The sequence below is a fragment of the Scomber scombrus genome, chromosome 7 (assembly GCF_963691925.1).
Source record: "Scomber scombrus chromosome 7, fScoSco1.1, whole genome shotgun sequence".
NCBI classification, from domain to species: domain Eukaryota; kingdom Metazoa; phylum Chordata; class Actinopteri; order Scombriformes; family Scombridae; genus Scomber; species Scomber scombrus.
This window is the reverse complement of record NC_084976.1, coordinates 7370393-7394863: the sequence shown is the minus strand read 5'-3', so window position 1 is coordinate 7394863 and position 24471 is coordinate 7370393. Positions and strand designations below refer to the sequence as shown.

Here is a 24471-nt window from a genome sequence, read left to right as displayed (position 1 = left end):
GGATATTTTATAGGCTATTTTTTAGACTTATTTTGACATTTAGACTCAATTTTGACCACTATTAGGTCAATAAATCAACAAAGCATTCATTATATCCCCACCAGAATTGTATTCCCGGCAGTGTGCATTATCTGTGAAAACCATATGTCTCCAAATGTGGTGTTTTACATTTTCTCTGATAATCTTTTCTAATGAAATAAATCTTATACACGTATTCATATGCATTCATTTATTAAATATCCTGTTCCTTAGACTAAACAATCCATAAAAAAACCCCCTCTGGATTATGTTAAAGTACATTGTCACAAAGATGAATATGGGGATGTTTATTCCAGCTCATGGAAAGCAGACACTGGAAATTCGTGGTTTTCACAGAATATATAATTTATCTTCATATTTGGTAATAATATTCACAGTCAGTATAACTGAAGTAAATAAAAGTTAAATTCGATTTTGTGAATTTTTGTTTTGTCTGGTGACATTTATCTGAGACAAAAGGGAGTTGTTGAAGATGACAGTAGTGATTCCCAACCAGGAGCCACTTTAAATTACGGTTGAAATAGCTGCTTAAAAGAACTGGTTATAGGTTAAAGTTATGGATAATGGTTAAAATAGATAATTAATTAAAATTGGTAATGGATAGGTAAGCTAAAATGAATGGATCAGTGGTTCAAATAGCTAACTAAAGACAGCTTAAAGTAATGCAAAAATATTACCTATAATTAATGAATATTATTAAATGGTTAAAACATCCAGCTATTCAAAGCGGTAGTAAGATGACAAAAACATACCAAAGTGACCTAAACATTGGCAGTTCAATCCTATGAAAAAGTACTGTAAGAATATGCCCATTTATATGATTCATAATTAAAGGTAGGTACCCTCAATATATGTATTAATACATATAAAAATACCCTGCTTGGAACAATAATGTGTGTGGTAAATTTTTTCTCTTTCTCTTTCAATTAAAAAAATACTGGACCAAAACTGGCCTCCGAAATAATTGTGATGTCACAAATCCTGCTCATGGGTCCCTCCCTATAAACTTTCCACTTTCAGCAGGATGAATGTGAAAAAAAGCCTTCTTGTCAAACTCATTGCACATTTATCATTCTGCACAGTGGAGCTCAATAATCCAGCTGACGGAACAAGGAGAAAAACACATTTTTTGAGTGGAGGAGGAATTTAAATAACATCCAGTTTAAAATCAATTTAAATGAACTCATTTGGAAAATGTGGATTTGAGTTCATCTGACAAAACAAATAAAAGTTTGGAAACACAGCTCAGCAGCTACCACACTGATTAAAATCAAACATGAAAAGAGAACATAATGCTCAAATAGATTATGTAGGCTGCTTTTTTATGCTGGAAAGTGTCATGTCAGGTGGCACTGACGCAACCTGTATTTATATTCAGAGCACAAACACTCAGGAGGATCAAACCTTTTGTAAAATCCCACATTAGTTTCCAGACTTGCGTTATCAATGTGGTTCATGGCGTTGTGACATAAAGAGGCAGACTTTCTCTCCAAGGCTTTAATTCATGTGTTATCTCTGCACCGGCTAATAGATCCTAATATGTAATTACTATTTACCTCACGAGCTTTCTCTCCCTGACTTCCGATGTGATGCTCTACCTGTAATTACAGCCAATAAAGTCCCTAAATCGCCACACTCTCCATTCAGATCAGGGTCATCACAGTTAATCAGAGGCTGAGACTTGATAATGGTCGTTTGCTCATGCAGGGTGGCCAACGTGTCAGGAGGCAGGCAGATTAAATGTTATCTTTATTAGATGCAGTGAGAGCCACATTTTCCAGTAAAGGACTGAGCCTCTGCAATAAAAAAAAGACAGCAAGATAAAGCAAGAGAATAATTGAGAAAATTTAAATCGTCTCCCTTTTCATTCTGTCCACTGCAATATAATCGCACTGAAACACTGACAGGAGACGGGGGTCATTGCACAGGTGAGATATTTTATTGCATGCCATTTTCTCTTCACATCCTTTAGTTTCTCTCTCTCTCACACACACACACACACACACACAATCATCTAAAGATGAGATTACATGGTCCAAAACTGAGGTAACTACACAGCTTACGTTGGCTCCCAAAAAAAAGAGTAACTGAATGCTGAAGAAAGAAAATAAAGGAGGAAAATGATGTTTTAGCTGCTATATATGGTCATTCTTTGATAAAAAAAAGGCACACATCCTTCTTTGAAACACTTGTGATAACTTCAAAAAGCCAGTTCCACACAGCCAGCCAGACTGAGCGTTCAACTGCATCGAATAAAGCATTTTTAAATATGATACTCATTAAATACACGTTTTACTGATTCCAGCGAGATTAACGCGTCACTGCAAACCAGCTGAAGCAGTCAAAGCCATGTAAGTTTTAAGAGAAAAAGACCATAAAAAGAAACTAAACGTACTGCCTTGGTAAACAGCGTCACTGTGCTTCTCAAGTACTCAAGCTGATGCTCTGCCACAGTTGATAATTGGCACTCTTACTGTCTTAATCACACCAAGAGCTTCCACTGATTGAACACAGATACAAAAGCCCTCCAGGTGATGGAGTTTGGACCCATTTAGTGGCTTGAACATCTCCATTTCTTTGTCGTTTCTTTGGCAATTTCAACTTCACATTACTACTGTAACAATATATATATATATATATATATATATATATTATTTGAGAAGGTTGTTAACATTTTGTATTATTAGTTTGCCAAGCAAGACATAACCTCAACAACATAAAATAAAGTAATTAGTAAAGTAACCATGTCCAAAACATCTCATCAGGACGACATTCAGTTATTATGAACACACACACACTCTCTCTCTCGCTCTCTCTCTTTCACACAGACACACACACAAACAAAATGTTGAGCAGCATTCAAATAAAACTTGAAGTAACACTGCAGAAACAAGATTTGCATTACACCCCATCCCGCGCTGGGCTGGACGAGCTCTTAGATACGTCTCAACGCCGACGTGATGAAGCTGACGATATTTCGGGGGGGAAGCTGCCAACAATTATTTGAGTAACAACTGCAATGGGGGATGTTCTCACTTTGATGGTATGTAGCGGCTGTGCTGTTTAACATCAGTGTTTGTTCCAGGTCGGGACTGCCATGGGACCTCGGGAGGACCTCTCTACCACTATCAGTTCGTCTGGGTTGTCGCGCGCCTTGTAATTGAACAGGAGGTCTTGGATGGCCCGCTCCTCAATCTAAAAAAGACAGAAATAGACAAGAAAAGGAGACAAAATTGGGGGTGTTATTGTGGCCGAGAAAAAACCCACTTTTTATTTGAGGCTGAAAGGAGAAAATGCTGACACTAAGAGCGTGTTTTACATAATAGCAACCAGAAAGCCGCAAGGGCAAAGAAAGTGATTTATGAAGGCGTTGACAGAAGCCTGGCGGCAGCTGGAGGACGGTGCAGAGGTCTGTCAAAAGACACATCTGAAGGCACCTTTCATTCTAACCAGCGCTGCACTGAGTATGATGTTCATTAGATAAACATCTGGCAGATAGGGAACAAGAGGAGATGTGTTTCTGTGTGTGTGGTGGGAATATCACCCCGAAGAATGCACACACACACACACGCTCGCTATACATTCAGTCATGGCAGGACTGTGTGTGTGTGTGTGTGTGTGTGTGTGTGTGTGTGTGTGTGTGTGTGTGTGTGTGTGTGTGTGTGTGTGTGTGTGTGTGTGTGTGCACGTGGATGACAAGACGCGTTACCTGGATGAGGGCCAGCGGCTTCTCTCGGCTGCGGATCAGAGCGGCTTCCTGCTGCTTCTCTTCCTCTACGATGGAAGCAAAGGTCACCAGGGAGGAGAGGGGAGGGCTGCCCATTGCTCCCAGCACCCAGGGCCTGAGGGAAGGGAAGAGATGGGTGATGCAGAAAGAGAGAGAGAGGGGATGGGTATTACTGAGACAACTCTTTTGTTTTAAATAGGCTTAGACTTCAATCCTTTTTCTCCTGCAGTGCTCCATTTGATACAGGGCATTATAAAACATTGTTGACAGAACAGAAAAAAATGGGTAGGACTAATAGGAGCATCTCTACATGGTCTTAAATCATATTTACAAGAACAAGATTCGTTTTTTCAAGTCTGAACAATAAGACACTTCATCAAGAGTTCCTCAGGGTTCAATTCTTGGTCCCTTTTTATTTCATCTCTACATTCTCCCATGAAGTCACATTATTCACAATAATAACAGTAATTGCTATCATCATTATGCAGACAATACTCAACTTTCCATGTTACTTTTTTCTGATGGCTTCCATCTGAATAACTAGAGCTCATCTTATTTCCATTTTTTTATAAAAACAAAACAGGGCAAGCACAAAGACCAGATCCCACCGGTTCTTCAAACCACTACATGGCTTGGCCCCAGTATATATTTCGGACCTGCTTGTACAATGTGAGTCACCAGTATCTGAGAGGTTCTGCAGAAATAAGCGTCATTCGGTCACTACACACCATACTTGTGGAACAAAGATTAAAAGGTATGACTCAACTCTGAACGCCCTCAGAACCCTCTTCTCTGCTGCTTTCTGATGTGGCATTTGTCGCTTTTATGCCGTTAGTTTCATTTTTATAAGAGGACTACCTCTTTTAAAGTTTGTTTTCTACATCTTTTAACACTTCAAATGTTTGAAACTGCCTTGTGTACGGATAGTGCCACAAAATACCTCGGCCTTCACACCCACAAAATAGTTCTCTCTCAAAAACCAGACAGCAGAGCACGTTTTCCTCTATGAATATTTAAATCATTGACATCTATTCAACACCTTAAATGAGACGTGTCACATACATGACACGAGCTCCCTGCAGTCTGACTTGTGCGCACTTAAGGAGATTTGTTTTCTTCACAGTTACAAACGTTCCTCATCGCTCACTATAATGAATTTCAAGTTGAATGGAAAGCGGAGTCTGTATATGTGCTTGTTAATCTGGCCAAAAAGACACCTCTGGAAACGTTCAGAGAAGACGTGAGCGATGAAAAGAAGTCCGACGTTCAATCAAAGCAAAATTATTGTAAAAGCATGTGTATTAATTTTGACTTTGGGATATGGAAACGGGGTCCCAGAAGGCAGACATGAGAAAGTACAAGGCCGCCGCTGCTGCTACTTGCTACTTCTTCCTTCATCCTGAGCCTTGAAGTCGTCTGTCTCTCTTTGCTCATCCAAATACCAAAAGTAACCTGAAACCTGCTCCGTTCTGTATGATCCGGTGTGACATGAGGGCTGCCCTTATCAATTCTGATTAACATCACCGCCTTCACTAGAGTGACTCACACAGCTGTTTAATATCTAGTGATTCTCTTGAGAGATTGCAGCATGAAGCGTAGGCAAAACATACAGCGGAGGAAGTATTGTATCAGATAAAATATCAGACACACCAACAAAAAACCGCTAAGACGTTATATTATCACATTAAATGACTGACTGTGGATATCACTTCCACAAATAAAATGATCTTTTTTCACGCGGGCTGACATTTTTTCTCAAGATTTTCTGCCTTCTTGTAGAATAATTCAGCTAAGAATACATCTTTATGGACTTGAGTTCACAGTTCTCTGTGTGTGTGTGTGTGTGTGTGTGTGTGTGTGTGCCGTGTTTGTCCAGCTGTGTGGAGACGCTGTAAAGGTCGGGGTGACTCAGCGTCTGCGGGCAGGTCAACACAGCTGTACCGGGTCATTTCGAGCTGTTTGCCTCACTCAGACCGGAGCATCACGCCTCTCTCTCTTTCCGTCTCACGAGAGGAGATCCTGTCAGTCGACACTTACATTCAACCAACCTGTCCAGACACACTTACAACATCTTTTTTGCCCTGCTGCTTGAGAATGAGTCAGAGATAAGCGCCCCTTGTTACTTCTGCTTTTATGTCTTCATTTCAAAACCCAGTGTGTTCGTGTCAGATCTTTATTCCTGTTTTTAATTTCCCAGTTGCCCAACAAGATAAAATAAAAGCTTCATATGTGGGTGTTTTTTTGGATCGAAAGAGATGAGAAAACAATTAAGAATAATATAAATTAAGTTGTTTTCTCAAATAAAAAGGTATTATAATAAGGTTATGTAAAGGGTGATATCCTGTATTTTGTGTATGTATAGAGTGTGTGTGTGTGTGTGTGTGTGTGTGTGTGTGTGTGTGTGTGTGTGTGTGTGTTGGCCAGTACTGTTAAAAAAAAAAAAAAATCTAACAGCAATTCTCACCCTAACCCTAACCCACTCGTTCTTACTTCCATGTTTATTTCTTAATTTTAACACCAGTGTGTTTGTGTCAGATCTTAATTTCCTGTTTTTAATCTCAAAATAGCCACTCAAGATTTAAAAAGTTTTTTAAGCATAATAAGATTAGTGTTATGTTAAATGTGGTATCTTGTATCTTATATGTAGTGTGTGTGTGTGTGTGTGTGTGTGTGTGTGTGTGTGTGTGTGTGTGTGTGTGTGTGTGTGTGTGTGTGTGTGTGTGTGTGTGTGTGTGTGTGGGGCTGGTGCTCTTAAATAAACCCTAACAGAAGTTTTATGAAGACATCAACAGCGCCTCCAAGTGGTGAACAGCAGTACAGTCTACATGTGGTCATGTGTTTTTTTAATGTAAAGGCACCCTACTCACCCAGTGGGTCTCTCTGGCTCGCTGCTTTCGGCACATTTGAACGTGACCCTTCTACTGGCGGGAGCAGTAGCGCTGACAGGGGACCCCTGGGCATTTTGGCCCCTCTGGACTCCCGTTTGTCCTAATCTGATCAAGCGGTTCTCCTCCTCCTCCAGCAGAGCCCGGAACGAGCATGAGGAGGGCGGGGACTGGACTGCTGTTGCCCTGCAGATGGAGATGGGGGAAGGAAAAGCTTGAAAGATGGATCAAAATAAAAAGGTGGTGGCACTTTTACCACTTTAGCTCCTATTTGGCAGGCTGACTTGCTGACAGCCTTTTTAACTAAAAAGAATCACCTTTAAATATTGGAACTATGACATGACTTTTGTACGACCCCTTTTCTGTTAAGCACCCATCTATAGGAGCCAGGAAGTTACTTCATGATGTATTCTGTCGGTGGTCTTCATATTCGGACTCACTCACCAGGCCTTCCCACTGCTGCTTTTGGATGGGGTGACTACGGGGGCGGGTTTGGATGTTGTGGACTCCGCAGTGGCCTCCTTGCTAACCATGGCCAACATCTTCCTCTGCTTCTGGGACAGTTTAGTGGGAACAGGGGAGTGCTTGCTGATGGTGCTGACACTGAAGACAGGTGGAAAAAAATATGAAGTGAACAACAATGAAGAAATATTGGTCAGCCATGCGTTGCGGTAGTTTGTAAATCATCTCCTCGTGTCTCGTACCTTCCAGGGCTTTTAGGAGTTGCTCCCAGAGGCTGCACAGAGTTGGCTTCCATGTCCATGATGGTTCTCAGATCCATGACCAGAGGTGGACGGGCAGGGCTGCAGATTGTAATAAAACAGTCACACATTCTACGTAGGACTTACAGCTCAATTTACAAGATTTTTATTAACCAGGGTTTAAAACTTTTTGCTTCTTTCTCCAAATTTCCTCTTAATAATGAAGTGGGAGGATATCAGGTCTGTTGTTTAAGTCAGAGTTCTTTGTTTTAAATCTCAAACCTGTTTCTCAAAGCATGTAAAATCGCTCATTTCTGCCTTGTGAAGGTTTTTGCTTCCAGCGAAAAGAAGAGTAAAACAGTGAGATTTAGTCCAGTCTATCTCACCTGGGAAGGAGCTTGGGGATGTTTTGTGGAGCAGAGTTGGGGGGAGTCGGGAAGCCGTTCCTCAGGAAGGTCGGAGTGCTGGGTGGAGTCTTCAGCTTCTGACTGAAAGCCTTCTCATCCTGTTGATGAGAAACAGACCAGCTCTAAAGAACACTATAACACTGTTTTATTAAACCTCTCCTACTATAAAAACAAACAGCATAAGTGGAATTTTACTTTTTGTAATCATTTTGTGATGATTACAAAAGGTGGCACGCATGTCTTAGCTGACTTGTACTTGAACAATGTAACATATGAGTTTGAAATGAAGTAATTGTATATGATTGTTGCAGTGGTCAGACACTAACCTCCCCCCTGTCATGGAAGACAGGTGACTGTATGTCTCTGGGACTGCCCACTCCCATGCAGCTGCCCTCTGAGTCTGATGTGAGCAGCTCCTGCAGGGACTCGGTTGAGTTGGCCTTTCCTGACTTCACCAGGCACGGAGAAACCACTGAGAGAGGAGACAGAGTGTGTTAGTAAAATTATTACATATTGACCTAAAAATAACCAAATGCATTAAACGGGAAGATTTTGGTGTGGTTCATCATGATGTATCATGTGTTGCATGTAATGTGCTGGTATTTTTATTTATTTATTTATGTATTTTATTGTATTGCATCACAATTTTGTCTCTGTGTGTCTGTGTTTGTATAGCATACCTGCAGCAGGAGGGCTCTGGATGATATCAGAGAGAGTGTAGCCCCCTGAGCTGTCAGAGCGTCGCCTAGGTTTCTTTTTCGCCTTCATTTTGGCCTTCTTTAAGAGTATTTCCCTGAGGGAGGACAGTTTTAATGGTAAACTAGCTTTTAAAGGATTTGCAGACATTAGACATTACATTCGCTCCTCCTTTCAAAAACTATAGATCTTCAGTAAAACACAACTTTGTGGTTTATTGGTCTGTACCCCCGTTAGAATAAACAATATTTGTAGAGCATTGTAAAAGCCCAAAGAAAACTTCTGCTTGTGTACCTGCAGGAGTGATCCAGTTCTGGTTCTGGTTTGGGGCTGAACGCTGAGTCCAAATCCTCCTCCTCAAACACACTGAGGTCTGGAGCACCTGGGTACGGTGTGATAATCCTCTTTTGCATGGCTGGGATCTGTCATAAATCAGAAAAACTATTAAAAACATTGCCATAGACAATGCATCGTCGTTCATCCAGTGAAGAGTTGTCAGTACGAGGTGCCTGTCATTAATAACCACATCTGTACTGACTTAAAGGAGAAGAGACCTTTAACAACAACTGTACACATAAAATACAAAAATACAAATAAAAACATAGACCAAATATTCCGATGTCAACAACGTGCTCAAAATAAAGATATTAAGACAAACTGTCGGTATCATCGGCAGCCTTAAAAATAAACTTTTTCACCCTCAGTTCCTCTAATGCTGTCGTCACATTAATCTACATTTTAAGAGTTGTGTAGTCGTTGCATAGTTTGATTTACTTTCATGATGCTTTTCTATTCTTGAACATTTCCCACAGTTCTGGAGAGTGTTAGAAGTTGCTACAATCAGCTATGAGTCATGGGAACAAAAACAGAGTTTTTCCCTGAGAGTCATTCCTTTTATGCAAGACAAAAAGTATATTGTAGCTACTGTCTCCTGAGGCTACTACTGAGAGAGAAATGGATTCCTCTGCTCTCTAGGAAGGATTTCTCCCAGGATGACTATTGAAAGAGGAAAATAAGTCTTTTGTCTTTTTGATTGGGAGACCAAAACCTGACAGTGTCTACTGATGTGTTACATTTGTTAGATTCTTAGACACAGTTTAACAGCATTACGTTCGTGTGCCATTTTATTGAAAACAAGACAAATAAGCAAACATTGAAATCATGGAAAGTGTGATGCAGACTGGGATTGTTATAGGGGAGGGGGTAAGGTGACTCACCATCCTCCGGTAGGCTGCAGAAAGCTCCACGAGCACTTCATCACTAAGAATATCCAGCGCTCTGAGGGCAGCAAAAAAATAAAAAATAAATGAATAAAAAAACAAAACAAAGAACACACATACACACACACAAATAAGCATATTTTTTTCCTGTTGGAGCAAGTATTTGTCCTGCTGAATATATCAAAATTTCCATTTTACTGCAGTGCTGCATAAATAAATAAACTTGGGAAATGTTCTATAGCAACCTTATTAAAATATCTTTCAAAAGTCATGCTAGCTTATAAATCTGTTTCTCACTTGGACTCCAGCAGGGCGGCCATGTTGATCACAATGAACTGGAGGCAGGAGAGTTTCAGCTGCTCTGCGTTGTACATGGTGGCAAACTCCAGCAGCTCAGTAGCATTCTTCAGAGTCACTGAGAAGAACAACACATATATCGATATCGTGATATGAGACTAGATATCGTCTTAGAATTTGGATATTGTGATATAGCTATGGCATCTTTCGTGGTGTTCTAGTTCTATTATTAGCCTTTTACCCACTTTGTCATTATTCTACCTTCCCTAGTTTTAACTGACTGGTTAATTTGGCATATTGTAATATCGTGATGTGGCATAAGAGTCGTCTTTTCCTGGTTTTAAAAAGGTCATTTTTTGAACTTCAGACTGTTCTAGCTGTTCTATTATTTGCATTTTACCCACTTTGTCATTATATCCACATAACTGCTGATTGTTTAAAAATCGCATTGTGTAAATATTTTGTGAAAGCACCAACAGTCATCCCTACATTATTGTCCATATCGCCCAGCCCGAAGTAGCGATCACTGTTTCAAACACTGTCGCTTCTTTGTGCCCTAGTTTCATATATCAATATGAACTGAAATTAACTAATTTGCTCATTTTAATCAGTGTGTAATCAAAGCACATTTCAAACCAGATCAAATGCATGTTTTAGGAAACCAGGAACCCCTATCAATGGTTTCAAACTACTACAAGTCAATGAGGTTATCAGGAGGAATTAAAGGAATAAGACAAACAAGACGTACAGTTCTCTGTGATGATGACCTCACACATCTCCTTCAGTCGTGTGATGAGCAGCTGGTCAGCGACGACCAGAACATTGCAGACAAACTCAACATTCAAAGACTCTGTCGGGGGAAAGGAGGAGGACAACGAGTTCTGTTAATATACTTCTCTCTCTACTGTGAATTCAGTGTTTATCATAGAAATACATGTTCAAAATGTGCTGCTAGTAAAAATAAAAGTTGAGAAGCTACCTTTAATGGTGGGAGACTCATCTGTATAAATATACTCGAGAATGGCCTGCAGAATCTCAGAGTTCGTGGGCATCTCCAGTGCAGAGCAGGATGTGGCCTAAGGGGACATGAGACGGTGTGGATATATCAATCAATAAGAAATGATATCACAAAGGGCTTTTAAAACAGACACACAGTGATTGAAGAATAAAGAAGAATGACATAACAACATACCTCAATCCAGGGGTTTCCGAGCATACTGTGGAAGTATTCTGCAGAAAAGATGGACATAAAAATAAATACGCTGCTACTTTTAGATTATATCTTCCAGGCATGTGTTTAATATAGAGCTTATTATAAACATTAACACAAAATAAAAGCTGACACTTGTGGTTTCTATTAATGTGCATGATTAAAAACTGTGTATTTGTGTCTTTGTTGATGATGAGGTGTGACCAGTCTTACCCAGTCTTGCACAGAGCACACTCTTGTGACAAGGAAACTCTTTTCCATCCTCAGATTTCAGAGTGACGTCACAAAGGTAGGAGCTGTGGAGACACAAAAAGACAGATGGATCACAATGTTGACATTTTCATGTTAAATATATTATAATGAATCTGTCCTGTAGCAATAACTGTTAATACAAGCTTGTATACTTACCACTTCTTCTGGTTGAATTTGGGTTTGTTGCCAGTTTTTTTGTTTATAACGTTGATCTTTCCACTTTCATATTTGACTCCATCCAGTCTGTTGAGATGTAAGAAAGCATGATTAAGAAGAAATGACACATTATCTGATAGTGCCTCAGAGTTTAGATCACACCCTGTCTTCTCACCGTGCAGACAGGCTGCCCAGTCCCAGCTTCTTTGCAATGCCCTGTAAGGTCTTCACAGGGTTGACCCCTCCCTCGTTGGCCTTGTCACCTTTGCCTCCTTTCCCCTTCTTGCCAGGCTTGGAGCCCTTACTCTTAGCCTTGTCGCCATCTCCTTTGGTTGCAGGGGGAAGGGAGCGGTACACCTCGAAGGCTGAGCGATCTCTCAGGCCCAAGTCCTGCAAGCTGCTGATAAGCCTCTCTTGCTCTGAATCCTGGCCAAGGCAACAGAGACAATGAGTGAAACACGCTCTTTAAGAAACACAGCTGAATAAGGGGGGACTGTACTGAAGTCCCACAAGGTGACAGTATTAGCCAGGTTAATGGGGGGAAATTGACAGGCATTAGGCAGGACAACTCAGAAAGGAATGGGGTCCTTTAGCACTGCTCACACCATGGATGTATAGTAAGAGCTGAATAGGGTGCCACTGCTAAACCTTGCAGCCAATATTTTCTAGTGGGCACTAGCGGTATTGCAGCAAAATATGACAGAACACCTCAAACTGCAAACCCGGCCAATTATTACTCTTTCACTCATGAACTTTTGATCCATGGAGGTTTTATAATTGCAAAACTTGCAGAGAAGAGTAATTTAGAAACCTGTAACATTATCATAATGTAAAGTCTATGGGCCGAGCAGCAACTCATGGCGTATGCACCAGCTGAGCAATTCTTTCTGGACTGAATGTGTGCCATCTTTGGTCCAGTATCCAGCTCTTATAATACATCTATGGCTCACACATAGCCCAGCTAGTAATTCGACTCAGGATACAAGTTTTTGTTTATTAGAATGGTGACTGCAAATACCCACCCCTACTCTGCCTCTGATTGGTTCTGACCCTGATATTCTAACCCTAACCATCTGACTCATCATGCCAGGCGGGTCTTCACAGAACATTCATCACCATCCCATAGAAACTTTAAAAGAAGGGAGGGTCATTACATCACAGTGTAGCACATGAACATATGTTGTTGCCACACTAATCTATCATGTGCTTTCAAGGTACATTTTGTATGCCACTTATGCTAGATTTACTACGCACTGGAGCTTGTTAAGCATATGTAATTGAGGTTAGTAACCGACTACCAATAATAGATTCACTAAACTGTGATAATACCCTAACTACTCTGAGCCCATTAGCTAATGTTATGTAATGTACTCTACAGTTTTTGATATGGTGACTGGATGACCAGCGTTTCTAACACTGGTCTGACAATCCGCGCACACGCACACGCACACGCACACGCACACGCACACGCACACGCACACGCACACGCACACGCACACGCACACACACACACACACACACACACACACACACACACACACACACACACACACACAAATATGACATTCTGGAAATTATAATGTTTAGTATAATTATATTGAATAATTAAATTGATATATGTGCACTAGGGATGGGCATGAATAATAGATGAATTGATCGTTAAGAATTTTGTCGATCACATGAAATTGTTATCGATCAAACACTGGTATCAAATAGAGGTTGTGTTGCGTAGTGTGAGTCTTGAAGAATTGCAATGAATTTCACCATGTGGCAGCAATGAGACATCTTACCAACAGGGGTGATATTTGACAGAGAAAATGGCTCAACTACCCACGAGCTGCTGTAGATATCAAACATAAACATGAAGAGGTCGTGGGACCTTTTCAAACTAGTTGTTTCATAAGTTCATTGTAAACACTGCACCTTGGCCAGGTTACCCATGCTAGCGCGAAAATGCCTCTGCATCCCAGCTATTTCGGTCCCGTCAGAGCGTTTCAGCTGCTGGACTGACTGTCACCAGGCTGCGCTCACTGATCCCTGAGCATGCTAAAATGCTAACATGCTAATCTTCCTCAACAAGAATCAGTAGGCTGGTATTGCTTTACTTTGTTAGGAGTGGACAGTCACCACTACAGCAGCATTTAGGCGAGTTACTCTTGTTGTTTTATGAGGCTCTGGTTAAATAAGCATAATTGTGAAGTAACACTATCTCTCTCACTCACTCCTCTTTCTCTCTCGGCTCGGCTGGGTGCATTTTGGAGTTGTTTAACATTATATTTTGTAGAAAACTGTCAGTCCTGAGTAATATTCTTTTTTATTTTTTTTATTAGATTTGACTGTTTTTGGAAGTGTTTCTAAAAGAGGCTCAATTGTGTTTAAGCGAGCTGTAGCGATTGATATGTGAAGAGGTTTGGCTCGGAGCCTCGGGCTCAGCTGCTTTTACAAGCTCTGCATTTCTTTTTTGTTTAAGTTAAACAGTTGAACTTTAACTGCCTTGTCTAAGAGGATTGTTGTTGGATTATAAGTTATTGGAATAAAGATTTCATTGAGGAGAAACACACTGTATTTTGTATAATGGCATTTTTAAGATAAAAAAAATTATGATTAATCAATAATTGATCGTTAATTTTCCTGACGATCGATCAAGATGATTGATTCAAATGCCCATCTATAATCGGATCACATACTAATCATAGTCATTGCTAAATTTGGCTCAATTATAAAAGCTAGAAGTGGTCCTAAATGAAGAGCTGTTAGGGAGCTGAATGAGGCAGCTCTTATTGCTTAGCTGAGCCAAATGACCTGGCTCACTACAAAGAACTGAAATTCCCATCAGTAGGGAGGAATCAAGACCTCTGCTTCTCTGCCAATCTCTCTCTAAACAGAGACCTACTGTAGATGAGGAGCTGGCATACAGCTGTTAAGGAATATTGATCATTTCAGTCCTTTTAAAGTTCTTTAAGGGTTAGGCATACATATTAATACAATGCTTAACATTTCATTTCTCTCCTCACCTGGTGTTGTCCTGTCAGGGCTCCTGAGACTCTCGGTCGGGTCCCGTGCACCAGCAGCTCACAGGAGTCTGTATAGATGAAGTGGAGAGCGTATTCCAGCATGTCCGGTGGGATCTTTTCCAAAATGAGTAAATCACAGCCCACGGCGTCTTCGCTCTTCCTCACTTCTCCGTTGAGCTCCTCGTCAACCTCACAACTCTCGGCCATGAACAGTTTCCGGAAGAACTCGGACCTCATGGACAGGATGTATTTGTGGGCTGAGAAGGTGCGATCGCCAGCTTGAAGCGTCACATCGTGTATGCTGTCCATTTCGTCCGCTTCGTCCAAGAGGCTCCGGAAGTGTTGGGAGAAGGAGGATGGAGAAATGCTGGGAATCTCGTACAAGCTGGGTGGAAACATCAGGTCACGTGATTAGTGGTATAATACAAAAAGGGGTAAGAAGCAGCGAAATCATCTAAAAATAAACAATTAGACCCAAGCAAGATAAGACAACTAATTTGACAACATAACATTTGGTGTTAAGTCATCACTGAGGAGAGATAAGGCTTTTAAAGAAAATATCCTCTTAATAGGAAGGTCCATGTTTCCACCTCTAGATGGCAGAGTTTCCTGTTCAATACTGATCATGCTCGATAGATTTCTAGATACTCTTTCATTCCTCTGAATACTCTGTTCCCCTTTTACTACTTAGTAATTTTTAACTTTAGATGGTGTGCCTACACATGCTTAGCCACAAGAATACCAAAGCTTGTAAAGAGCAATTCAAACAGTGATAACATTCAAAGTGTTTTATCCCAGTGTGGATGATCAAAAGCATGTAGGCATGGAATTTAAATAATGTTAACAAAATGCCCACAATAACTACATGGGTAATTTGAAAATGATAACCCAAATTATAGCACAGCATAAGATCATAGCTCATCCTCATCTAACTGGATGATAAAGAAGAAATGTATACTAAAAAATAGCTTATCTTGTTATTTTTTTATCAGGAAAAAAGGCAGTCCTCAAGTGGTTAAAAACCCCCAAACAAATAAATAAATATCACCTCATGTCTTGAGCATTTTTGATAATGCAAATTGGTTCTGTGTTCTTTTTCTTTTTTGTAAATGATATGTTTGACTGTGTGCAGCATTTCTCTGCACGGAGGGAGATGTTGTACCTTGTTTTGGGGTCGGCCTGAAGCACTCCAAAATTTCGACCTTTAGAGTCCATGGTGATGCTCACAGCTCTATGGACGTAGGGGTGCTTCTCTAGACGAATTCGCTCGTACACCGTGCCAGCATCGGAGTGGCCACACACCTCAACACTGACCTCTGTGAGATTAAAAGAAGCATACAGATCAGATTTAGAATTAAGTATAGCACAACATTTTGAAAGCTTAGTGATTCAGTATACCATGTTCCTGTATCCCTCACCTTTTTTCTCTCCGTACTTCTTATACTCTCCAGCCCACACGCCACTGAAGCCCTCACCCTCCTGAGTCACAAACATCATGCTGGTTTTACTGAGAGCTATGTCCGACATGAAAACCTGACGCCCGTATGCCCACCGGCACTGTCTCACCGAGCAGCCGGAGGAGCGCCAGCAAAACACCTGACAGAAGTGGAAAAAAAACAGGAGGGAGAAAATTCATGAAAAGTTATAGACAAGAATTAGTCACCATTTTCATCCATAGCACCCTGTACAGGAAGTACTGATTTTGGGGATTGTATAACTGTCTACTATACACCATAGGTTAGATAACCATCAGGGTAACAAAGCCATGTTAAAAATAACTATGTCGACATTTAGAAACTGAGGCAGGAGAGAGATTCACCCACAGTTTTTATTGTTCCATAACTGGTTTGAGCCAAACTCTTTAGCAATGTTCTCCCCACTAAAATGAGAAGCTTTTCCGACTTATACTACTTGAATGCACTTACCCTGCCAGCTTCATCTAGAGCCAAAATGGCCACCTTTTGCCCTCCTCCGTCATTGAGAAGCTGTGGATCAACACGATGGTCCAGACTGCCGCCGCTGACCAGGACCTTCTTGATATTGAGCTGCCTGAAAAGGACAAAGCAAAGATATTAATCAGCGAGAAAGAATATTAAGTGTCACATTCAAAAGGTGTGTGTAGAAAGGCACACTCCTGGCCCTACTTACCTCTGCACATATTCACAGAAGTACACAATGCAAATCAGAGAAGATGATGAGAGCACAAATGTTGTCAGTTTAATGGATGATACTACATGATTTACTATCCACTGTCACTCAGATTAGGTCTTATTAGAATATGACAAGCGCTCCCAAATGGAAAACTGTCTACACATGCAGTTCAGTATGAGTGTGAGACAGAATGTTGGTTTGATAAGGCTGCACATATCACTTCATCTATGAGGAAGGTTCTATTGTAAAATTACACATTTTTTACATATAGTTGACAACTACCTGCTTCATTAGTCTGCGTCTGACATCTTAAGCTGCAGTCTTTTGTTAATTATGAATAAATCAGTGCCTGTGATGTATTTTAATATGCCAGACAAGGCAGGAATCACTGTTATATCTCCTATATAGATAGAGACAATGAAAACTTGTTTAACTATACTTACAAAAAAATAAAAGTCACCCTTTTATCAAAACTTTACTCACTTCAATAAAATAAGATTCACTGACTCAACCAGTTGATTTGTGTTATGAGGAGTGTGTTTACATCCGACTGTTTTATTCACCTTGAAGCCATTTTCTTGCACTGGTAGTCAGCCAAAAGGTAGACGTCCCCCTTCTCGGTCACAACTACAGTTGCTCCATCGCTAGCAGCAGCCATCGCTATGGTAACGTCCTTGTGGTACAGGGCTGAAACCTGCCGAGGAGCCGTCACACATTTCTCACCATTGGGGTCCAGCAGGTAACCTGAAATATTCAAATCACAATTAAGTACAGATACTATGCATTAATACTATATCCAGATGTCCAAATATGTATTCAATAGTAGTATTTTTATAAATAAATAACGATTATTAGCCTATTACGCCATTCACCTCAGACAGGATGGAGGTTTTTATTGCTTCTAAACCTCTCTAGTATAGATGTAAATAAAAATGTGTTCAGTTCCACCATGACGACAAGATCATCACTGAACATGTAAGAAATACTTGTAAAATGTATATTCTGTAATAGTAACACTGTAGTATGCCACAGGGTAGTTTCATCTTCTTCTGCTCAAATTGACCTCAGCTTTTGTGTCACATCGGTCACAAGAACTGTGTCAACATCTCTCAATTTGTTGTGATGTTTTCAATGTTGAGACGTACCCAGCTGCCCTCCATTGAGCCCCATTGTATAGACGGCCTCCCTGGTCCACAGCACTGTGTGGAACCTTCCTGCTGCAACTCCAATCACTGTCCTCCCTTTCAGCGTCTTGGAGAACACCTACACACAAAGCACAGAGACACTCAAACTATAGTATAGAGAAATGAGTTTCTAGACTCCACATAGAAGACAGTAGTTTCCATGGTGGTAGGAAAAATACTATTAAATCTCAAAAAGACACGTACATCCTATTAAACAGAAACTTGATTTAAGATGTTTTCACGTTTGTCATTTCATACGCCGAAGTGACTGAATCTCATTTAGCTAATAAATGATGCTCGTTACGTGCTGGCCGTCTTCATCGCTCTCCCTGGTAACTCCTACCTGTTTAGGAACATATGCAGAGGCTGGAGGAGGAGCCAAGCCGAGCTGGTGGAAGGTGTTGAGGCCGAAAGTATAAACGTAACCTTCCTCCGTCAGCACTACCGTGTGGTCTTTAGCTGCTGCCACCTGGGAGCAGTGGTGGGACATCAGACCCTCCACCATCCGAGGAACCTGAGACATGAGATAATGAAAGAGATGAGAAAAAAAACAAACAGCTAACAGCTTAAGGGTTTATTGGGGACTCTTATTATATTGAAAATAGCAGAGTTTCCACTATTTTTACTCATGACAGAGAGCAATCCTCTGTGTATAATGTTGCCTTATTTGTAATTAGTGGTCACTGAAATGGCATTGTCACAGCTGGAGCTCTGTAGTTTTCCATCAATGAATTGATCCTAGTAAATAGTAGCGCCTGTGAATGATACATTCAACACTCTGAACCACCACTGAATACAATGGTGCTCATTTACGGTTATAAAGGTTGGAACAAAAATGATGCCACACAACAAGCCTCACCAGATAAGTCTGCTCATCTCCATGGCCCAGTCGTCCTCCCTGTCCATGCCCACAGGTGAACACCTGGCCTTTCTGAGACAGGAACACAGAGTGGAACTTACACAGAACCACCTAAAGGGAGAAGGAGAGAGTCAACATGAACATTATTGTAATGTCTTAAATTTGTGTGTGTGTTGGGATGGGGGGGATTGTCTGAGGTACTGTTTTGTTTTTATTAAGACTTTTGTTATTATAATTTTGACCTCATAGCAGAGGCTGCGGTGCATCTCTTTCCATGTCCCTCAGCCAGGCCCTCTTGTCCTATAGTAGTGATAGTAAAACACTATGCCAATAAAAGGCCAGGGCACAAGTGGAAAAGCAAACATCATTACTAATACATCGCTCCCCCTCAAGCCTTCAATAGAGCGCAGAGATGTCTCCCGAAGTATCACACTGATGTGGACATTCACACACATGCATACACACCGTAGTGGTTCATTTAATTAAAACCATGTCATTGTGGAATTAATATTTAACCTCTGGCACCTGCTGGATTGGGCTAGGAGGACAAAGACTAAATGCTATGCCACCAGGTCATTGTGTGGTCATGAAATCAGATCCATCTGTCCCCTACCAAGCTTCATGAAATGACTCTGCATGACAATTGCTGCTGGTCAGAGAAAAAAAAAAAAAACTCACTGAGTTTATTCTGTAAACAGTATAAACAAATAGTGACATGTCATTTCTATACCAAATGCACAAACCACATATTTGCTTACAAATGCAAAGTCTTAAGAGCAGGTCATGTTGCACTGCTTAATCTAGTATAACTAGCATCTGGTGTGTACACACACACGCCACTGTAGGGAGTTGAACTGGTGCCAGCAGCTGTATTAATCACACTAAGAGCATCCACATGACTATTGCATGAAATTGGAGCCAGGTTGGCACAGCCTGGCAGCATGGTTTTAACCACGCACACACCAGCTCACACCAAGTCACAAATTAAGTATAAGAGAGAGAAGAAGAACCAGTCCGGTCCATACTTGACAACTCTGCCCTTTATTTGACTCTTATGGCAACTGATGCATCGTTTTATTTTCTTCTAAGATCCCACCTCCAGTCCAAATACAACTAAGCCTTAAGTATTACATGTACTGTGGCTGTGTCACAAATTACTTCATTAATAAAATAAAGTATTGCTGTGGTTTCAAAAGAAAATAACAGCCATACTTAGAGGAAAAACATTTTTTTTTCATATGCTCATCTACCCTGAGGAGGTGGTTATGTAATACAGGACTCGCGGGAGGGAGTGTTTTGCTGGCTTACCCAGGTGGTGCGCCTTATCTGGAGAGCCCATGTGGCTTTTTAAAAACACATGTTGGCACAGGGTTGAAGAGGCCATGACGGGTGTGACGGAGGCAAATGCAAGTGGGGTTTTTCAGGGTGGGAAAGCCCTCTGCTGTAATCTCAATAGAATGTTGGAAAACACATTCTTAGTCCCTGGAGATGTGGGACAACAACAGAGTGTTGTTAGCCTACCTGCTTGATGTAAACTCCAGTCCTGGCAAACACATCCACCAGCTCCGGGTGGTGTCGGCTCTCCTGATTACCATGCCCAAGACTGAAATTAGTATTGTTTCCCCAGGTGTATACTTCAGTTGGGTCTGTTAATGAGAAAGAAAACATGATCACAAGCAGAGCCACAACACCGTCTCCACCTCTAGTTTAACTTAAACCACCGGTCTTATTTGCCTTTAAAAAGAGGACGTCCTTCTAAGCCACAGTGGGTGACATACAAGTCTTCCAGGAAGTCCTCTTGCAATATATATTGTGAAAACACATCCTAATGGCTACAAAGAGATGTGATATAACACAGGCACAGATTTCAATCCCAAGTGTGAAATGCGTCATTAAATGGAATGAGTCACCATGACGACCATATGCCTCTTGACAAGCCCTACACTGAAGGAGTTACTACTTTTTCATATAGGTGTACAATGTCAACTCAAGTGCAGAAAAGCATCCATTTTTCTTACCACTGTTTTTAAACATGACATGTGATGGTCGGTCCTTCATTATCAAGTCCAGGACAGAGAGACCCTCTTTGTCCTGAGTTGAGAGGAGTCCACCATGCTGAAACAGGGTTAAGAAAGAAAATCTCAAATGTGGGTCAAATTCTTGGAAATGGCTTTTACCCTTTACACTTTCGGCACGATTTTGCTTTAATTGTTGATATTTCTGATGCTTTATAAAAATGCACAGCACATTTTTAGGTGATCCACCTTGAACACATACCTTGGCCAACGAAATGAGACAGTGGATCTGTCCGTAGAAGGCGCTGCGGTGCACGGCGGTCCAACCAGATTCCTTATCCTTCACCATTAGGTCAGCACTCTTACTCTCCAGGAGCCACTCCAGCAGGGCCTTCTTCCCCAGCGAGGCCACCAAGTGCAGGGCCGTACGACCGAAGGCGTCCCGCAGGGTGGCCGCATTGTGGCAGTGTGAGGTCAAGAACGCTCGCAGCTGCCCCTCAGAGCCACCCGTTAGTGCTGCTACCACCTCGTCCGCGTGCTGCTGTGAGCGGCATTTTGGGGTGCAGTCCAGCATTGCCAGACTCATCCTGACCTCCACCGAATCCTCACAGCGAACCCTCCTCCCGTTCGTTATTAAACAGTCCCTCTGACAGCCCACCACCCAAATTGCAAAGAAACTCAAAAACAACACAAAGAAAGAATTCAAACCCAAAACTATAATCAACTAAAATATGTCTTGTAACAGAGCTGCCCTCCGAGAAGAAAAAAGGTACATAAGATTTTAAAAAAACGAAATTAAAAAAAAGTACCAACAAAAGGTCGAGATGGTTTTGGAGTGCTAGAATTGTGCTGGTGTTGAGGTTCCACCGCACCCTAGCGACTCCAGAGCCTTTGTGCGACTTGTTTCAGTCCACCATATCGACCTCAAATTGAACACAACCTAAGGTGCTTGCAGCATACAATGGCATCAAGAATACAATAAATACGAAACGCCCTATGTGTTTTTATACAAAATCTAACATTTCAATGTCTGCAAAAATATTTTTTTTCCTCTATGTACTCTTCTTTTTTTATTTAAATAATTTACAAAAGGCAACAGTTTCAACAACCCTCTGACCTTCTCATCCAGCAGTCCAACCACCAAATTTGAGGGGAAAGGCCTCCTTTCCCCCCAAAACTCTCACTTTGCTTTTCAAAACTCCATAATTGTATGGTGCACCTGAGGAAGAAGAAGAAGGAAAGTTGTAACCAAAGTTAAAATTCTGTTTACACATCCAGCCTTTAAGTGCAGCTTCTCCAAGATACAGCTGAGAGGTCCACGTCTGCAGTCTCAAAGCTCAGAGCAAGTTTGGCCTACTTACTGACCAAGATAAACTGCACAAATCAGCTGAGTTGACAGATATGATAACGCTCTGCAAATAAGACCGAGGCTCTTACATTTAAACTTTGCATAGCTTGCATGTGAGTTATGTTTTCGTGGAGCAAATGCACTACGGTTCATAAGGGAGTATCGTTATTTAGACTAAGCATCAGCATTATGTAACATGCTAAGTTAGCGCAATGTTGTGAGCCGGTTAGCATTGTGTGTTGGCTGCATCCCAGTTCAGTCCCAGTAGGTTCTGGTTTAGAAACTGGAGCTGTTTTGAGCCATTTAAGACCATTTCTTTCTTATAATAAACCTAACCTAACCTGTATATTTCCCATTTCCCACTTGGCTTCATAGACACATCATCGCAAGGTTAGCATTAGCGAGCTGCGTTGCTAAAGAACATCAACGTCGATTCATTTCTTACCTTCCGCTAGTTAAAGAAGAAAGTAGACAAGCAGAAAGTTGCATCAGCGGTGTACAAACACTGTGTCATTACTACAACTGTGATAGGCAAGCGTTTTAACTTCACTGGAGCAGATTTTGACAGGACTGGATGCCTGAAACCCTGCAGGTTAGGTAAAAAACCTCTCACAAACATCGAGACTTCTGATTGGTCAGGGCGTCTGCATTCCAAGATCCTATTGGTGGATTTTTGGGGGTGTTAGCTGTGTTCGGAGTTTGCTGTTGCTGTAAAGATGACGTCATTGGCATTTTATATTAGACATCATTTTAGACCTAATAACATGAAAAAAAACACATTATAACTTTACTATATACTTTATTAAATATTTATTTATTTATTTAAAAAATATTAAGGTAATGTTGAAAAAAATATCAATAAAGCTTCGTAATTGATTAATTAAGTGTTACAGTAAATTTTCCACCCTATGTAAGACTTGACAGTGTAATTTCATTCATCATTTCAGTGATAATAGCACAGCATTATTGTATAATAACAATGTGAGTCCTCTTTTTATTTAAGTATCTCACAAATATAAGTGTGTGGGTTTTTTGTTTGTTTGTTTTGTATTTGTATTTTAACTCTGATGAAGGTACTTGTAAATGTGGGTAATAGAACATGTAAACCATACTCAAATGTTTCATTAAGCTCTTCTTATGACACAACTGCAACTAAACTGCTCTCATAGCTGTATCTGAATTATAATGCCTCCTTTGTTATGAGCATGAAAAAATTGTGGGCTGCTCCTTTAAAAGAGAATAATACTCAATAGATAGATTCTGGGAACAGTATCACTTTCAGCATCAATCCAGGCTGAAATACTCAGATGATTGTCACATTGACCCTGGCTAAGAATAGGAGAGGGGTCAAGGGAAGGTAAAGGTAGGGTTACACTGGGATCCACAGCGGGGCTTCCAAATATGACATATTGATGAGTACGCGCTCCCTCACCATTCAAGCATGAACGCATCCACAGTTTTCTTCTCAGGGGCATAATCCTGCATAATCCAGCAGACAATGCTTTCATTGGAAGATCGCCACTCAAACCATTTTTTAAAAGGAGCTGTGGAAAAACAGAACTTGTAAAGAGACAAACAAAATCTACTAATCCAGTCTGTGTGTTATGAAATTACACTATGTGGATGAACTCTTGATACTGTAAGGTGTTGCAATTGTCCTTTATTGTTATCATTTAACTGAGGAAATTATTTACATGTGCCAAAAAATAAAAATCCCTCCATCCTGCAGCATAGAAAACCTACAACCCACAGTCTTCTCACATCAGGAGTTTTAACACTTGTCTTTGCAATAGTAACATTAACATCAGTTTTCCATGGCCTGAAAAGATTTTAAGTGCAGATATGACAGTGGAGAAATTAAAGCATCTATTCAAAATACTATTTTATAAATTCTTATACAATTGTAATTACTTCTGGATAAAGTCAATAAAATATTCTTGATTTTTCTGGGCTTTTAACCTTTACCTTCACTGTTTGAAACCCTTGTTTGAGAGACAAGTGATGATATTTGACCACCCACTTTCAAATAGCACAGAAGAGAGACATGGTGAAAAATATTTCTGAAAATAAACAGGTTATACCTTCTAACTATTTCAAGTGACTCTGCATGAGAGGATAACACGTGTTTCGTTAAAGCTTCCTCAAAGCTTCATCCAAATGATAATAAATCATAATTTCTTCTCTATTATTCTGAGGTTTTTGCCTGTGTGGTTGTGTGTTGTATTGACAGAGTAAATTGTGGCTATTCTCTATTTATTTATATATGCCACATAGAGGCCTGATAATCTTCAAGGATTTGGAGAGTTTTAG

The 24471-nt window shown here is 40.7% G+C and overlaps 1 protein-coding gene across 1 annotated transcript; it reads right to left on the bottom strand.

The window, feature by feature from the left end:
* Window positions 1-1956: 1956 nt before the first annotated feature.
* Window positions 1957-22744, bottom strand: ibtk (inhibitor of Bruton agammaglobulinemia tyrosine kinase). Its single transcript, XM_062421993.1, has 29 exons — window positions 22607-22744; window positions 21076-22032; window positions 20817-20913; window positions 20320-20444; window positions 18799-18909; window positions 18283-18453; window positions 17901-18018; window positions 17319-17499; window positions 16530-16653; window positions 16023-16200; window positions 15767-15920; window positions 14605-14989; window positions 11766-12016; window positions 11591-11677; window positions 11396-11478; window positions 11165-11202; window positions 10952-11048; window positions 10721-10822; window positions 9973-10090; window positions 9673-9733; window positions 8750-8877; window positions 8440-8552; window positions 8086-8231; window positions 7739-7857; window positions 7356-7454; window positions 7096-7254; window positions 6634-6837; window positions 3749-3881; window positions 1957-3234 (listed from the first exon to the last, which is right to left on the bottom strand). The coding sequence occupies exons 2-29, from the start codon at window positions 21397-21399 to the stop codon at window positions 3109-3111; spliced, it is 4032 nt and encodes a 1343-aa protein (XP_062277977.1). The 5' UTR covers window positions 21400-22032; window positions 22607-22744; the 3' UTR covers window positions 1957-3108.
* Between the last annotated feature and the right edge of the window lie 1727 nt (window positions 22745-24471).

What these genes read in the sequence shown, in the direction of transcription:
- ibtk (XM_062421993.1), bottom strand. Translation starts at nt 21,399, where the DNA reads ATGAGTCTGGCAATGCTGGACTGCACCCCAAAATGCCGCTCACAGCAG. An exon ending in AAATTCAACCAGAAGAAGTG is followed by an intron (nt 11,479 to 11,590) that starts GTAAGTATACAA and finishes GTGTCTCCACAG; the next exon opens with CTCCTACCTTTGTGACGTCA. An exon ending in TGAGTCTCCCACCATTAAAG is followed by an intron (nt 10,823 to 10,951) that starts GTAGCTTCTCAA and finishes TTCCCCCGACAG; the next exon opens with AGTCTTTGAATGTTGAGTTT.